The sequence below is a fragment of the Octopus bimaculoides genome, chromosome 10 (genome assembly GCF_001194135.2).
Source record: "Octopus bimaculoides isolate UCB-OBI-ISO-001 chromosome 10, ASM119413v2, whole genome shotgun sequence".
Lineage (NCBI taxonomy): Eukaryota > Metazoa > Mollusca > Cephalopoda > Octopoda > Octopodidae > Octopus > Octopus bimaculoides.
Window position 1 is genome coordinate 14,414,472 of NC_068990.1, and position 3,451 is coordinate 14,417,922.

Genomic DNA, 3,451 nt, shown 5'->3' on the forward strand with positions numbered 1-3,451 from the left:
AGAGAGAGAGAGAGAGAGAGAGAGAGAGAAGAAAAGATAGCTACGTGTGTTTTGGTTATTTATCAGCAAAACTCCATCTTTGATATAGAAACTAACTCGTGTACTTCACTGACGGTTTTAACAATAGAACGATTAAATTAAAATGTAATCTAAACGGCATAAAATCACGCCTACGAACAAACATACATATTCACACCTACATATGAGCATATACAGATACGTATAAATAGACAAACCAGCACAAAAGAAATATGTGTAATTTGCTGTTAGACTTTGTGCAATGGACTGTACACAAGGCGAGAGTGGTTGTGAGAATGAAGTGCTGAAATTATTCGGTGAATTATTCCGAAAAAGCGAGCAAAATAGTGAATATGCACTCGGTTTTTAAGCCGATTCAATGATGTATGCAAAATAATAACGACCTATTGTCCATTTTGTTATATCGATAAAAGGTTCGGTCAAAGACTGCCTTCGTTCTCTTGCACTAGATCATACAAATAAGCGGAATACCAACAGAAAGATATATAAATCTTTAAACAGGAAAAAAAAGCAGAATAAAAGAGTAAAAAAGGGGGAATTTGGGTAATAAATGGACATACTGCTTCAATGATTATTATTTTCGTGCACATAATGTTCAACGCCTACACAAATTGATAAAGTGCGTTCAACTTTCAGTCGATGCCAATAAACACAGCTATTATTGCCCGAAACCCACACATTCATCTCTTGAAAATTACTAGCCTATTTCACACACGCGCGCGCATACATGCCCACAGAGCTCCGATCTGAGAAGGTACTAGTCATGGTATTTAAGAGAAGTCAGTCGTTGGTTAAAAAATAATGCCGAAATACAGAAAGTATTTTATATCAAAAGTTGTACACATAATTAATTATGTCTATTTATTTGTACGGCACAGTGAGATATGTAATAAGCGTGTCAATGAAAATGTTTCACAACATGCTTGTAATAAGGTAGATTGATATTTGACGGGTTTAAATTTACCTCAGTCCCAGCTTTACAGAAATATAATTCTAGAAACTCGAAACAACTAGTGCAAATTCAGTGAGTCAAAAACCCCGCATGCAGAATACCAGTAGATTTTAGGGGTCATCATGAGAGAATGCGCACCGTTTCGGGGCCTTCCTCTCGACAGTTTTACAGCACGCCGGCTCCCCTCAATGATGTGAAGTCCCACCTATTATTTTAACTTACTAGTATTCCACCTCAAATTCATTGCGGGATCATTACCCCTCCAGCCAGGTTTCATCATTCCTTTTCAGTCATATCTAATGACTGGTCCTCTCAACTGGCCAGGTGAGCAAGTCACCTTTCTTCCCCTGAATGGAAGGTGCAAAGTTTACAGCTGAGAATCCTACCATTTCGATCGAAATCCTTACTATACCCATGCACATTCGATAAGTTTTGTGATTCTTGAAGATACATTGATATTTTTGCAGTTATACCAGGGGACGCTTTGACTTTCCCCCCGATGCATATATGCACATATACAAGTGTTCATTCAAGCGCATACATCTTGAATATAAAAATAAATTGTCTTGTTAATCTTCGACACACACTCTCAATAAACAAATATATGAAAGTAAGTGAACCGTAGTGGAGAAACTAAATAACTTGTACTATGCATCCGTCTTAAAGATGAATAACGATATCGATTTTTTAATACAAGATGAGAAATACGGCGTGGGACACAGTCGATTGATCGCACCACGTTTTATGTCTGGTACTATTTCTAGATTCTGGTAATATTCTAATTTTGGCAAACGATCAGCAATTTCGAGGGGAAGGTAAGTCGATTATATTAACACCGGTGTTCTCGAAAGGATGAAAGGCAAAGTCGACCACGGTGGAATTCGAACTCAGAACGTAAAAGAGCCAGAAGAATTGCCGTTAAGCATTTTGTCTGGCGTGGTAACGATTCTGCCAGCTTCCCGCCTTTAGAGTCTGGTAATGTGAAAGACAACGCTGATCTTAATAGGAATTCGTCTCAAAACGCAGACCTACAAGTGGAGAAAAGGTGAATGTGGTCAGAACCATTATTGCGAATTTCATCCAGACATGCAAGTGATTGGAAACGATCTCGGAATAGCCAGTCAGAGTTGGTAAAGTACATCAATAAAGTGGTGTATTACCTTGACAAAGATCATGTGATCAGGTTGGAGCACGTGAGCTTCCTGCTGTTGTTATTACTGTTGTTGTTTACTCTAAGTCTCTCTAACAAAGCAGAATTATAGACAAACACATTCAAGACACGGCCATCTCTTTCTCTCAGACGAAGTGGTCATTGTGTATCTGAAATTTGCTTGTGTCTTTCCCATTCAAGATGATAGAGTATCGCTTGAGTTCAGCTGAGCTGTTATTTCTGACAGCTCAGACACCCACGTAGAGGTTTTTTCTCGTCGGTTTGTTACAAACACTTTAGATCAAAAAACGTCTCTTGAAACGAAGGTGATAGTGAGAAACGTCCCGGACTTGGATAACGGCTGTCCTGACATTAAATGAGGATTCAGTTTTTCAAATATTCTCAACACATTCAAATCTTGGCATAAGACCAGTTTTAAAGGAGGCAGGTACTTGATTACATCGGCTCTGAAAGGATGAGAGGTAAAGTCTATCTCGATAGCATTTGAACTCAGAATGAATAGCTAGAAGAAATGCCGCTAAACGTTTTGTCCAACCCACTGACGATTCCAGCTGCTCGCCATCTCAGAAAGATTTAATAACAAACAATACGACAATATGAAGGGAATGCAAATATTTATTAATTATTTACTTAAATCAAAATGTTACAAATATAATTTTTCCGTTAAAAATATAGATTCTTCTGACAATATTGTGTTCACGTTAGCACAGTTGCGTTGTTGTTGACCTCTACATAGGTTCGCTTCCGGTGCAAACATTGCAAGCACAGGAAACAATGCGACTGAAGCTATGTCGGTGAGTTTTACCATTTGCTATTGGAAATGAAAAAAACAAAAACGAGATGAATATATTTGTAGGAAATGAAAAAAAGAAAACATGGCATCGAGGCTAAGAAGCTCGCTTCCCAACCAAGTGGTTTTGGTTTCAATCTCACTGTGTGATACCTTGGGTGTTTTGAGAGTATTGTTTGGTTGATTGCAGTTGAAAGAAACCTGTCATGTGTGTGTGTGTGTAAACAATAAATTAAATAAAGAGAATTCCTTTCCTTAGTTTGTCACTATATATATATGTGTGTGTGTATTTGAACTCTTCTTACAGCATTAAGAATATTTTAACTCTTATTTCTAGGAATGTAGGTGCCTTAGCACCCTTAGTCACACTTAGTGACGATAAAATTGTTCTTTATAGTATTGCATTGCGCCTAGCAGTTTACATTAACTTTTAATATCAACATTAGCATTTTGCTAAATCATCCATAAATTTTAATAGCTTATATATATATATATATAT

At 37.3% G+C, this 3,451-nt stretch overlaps 1 protein-coding gene across 1 annotated transcript in view; it reads right to left on the reverse strand.

Moving 5' to 3' along the window:
• Positions 1–2,759: 2,759 nt before the first annotated feature.
• LOC106882343 (mucin-19) overlaps positions 2,760–3,451 on the reverse strand; it is a gene marked incomplete at its 5' end in the record, with an annotated part of 42,175 nt that continues 41,483 nt past the window's right edge. The window contains one exon of the mRNA XM_052971230.1: positions 2,760–2,973. Within this exon, the coding sequence (XP_052827190.1) occupies positions 2,891–2,973 (83 nt within the window). The remainder of the gene's footprint in view (positions 2,974–3,451) is intronic.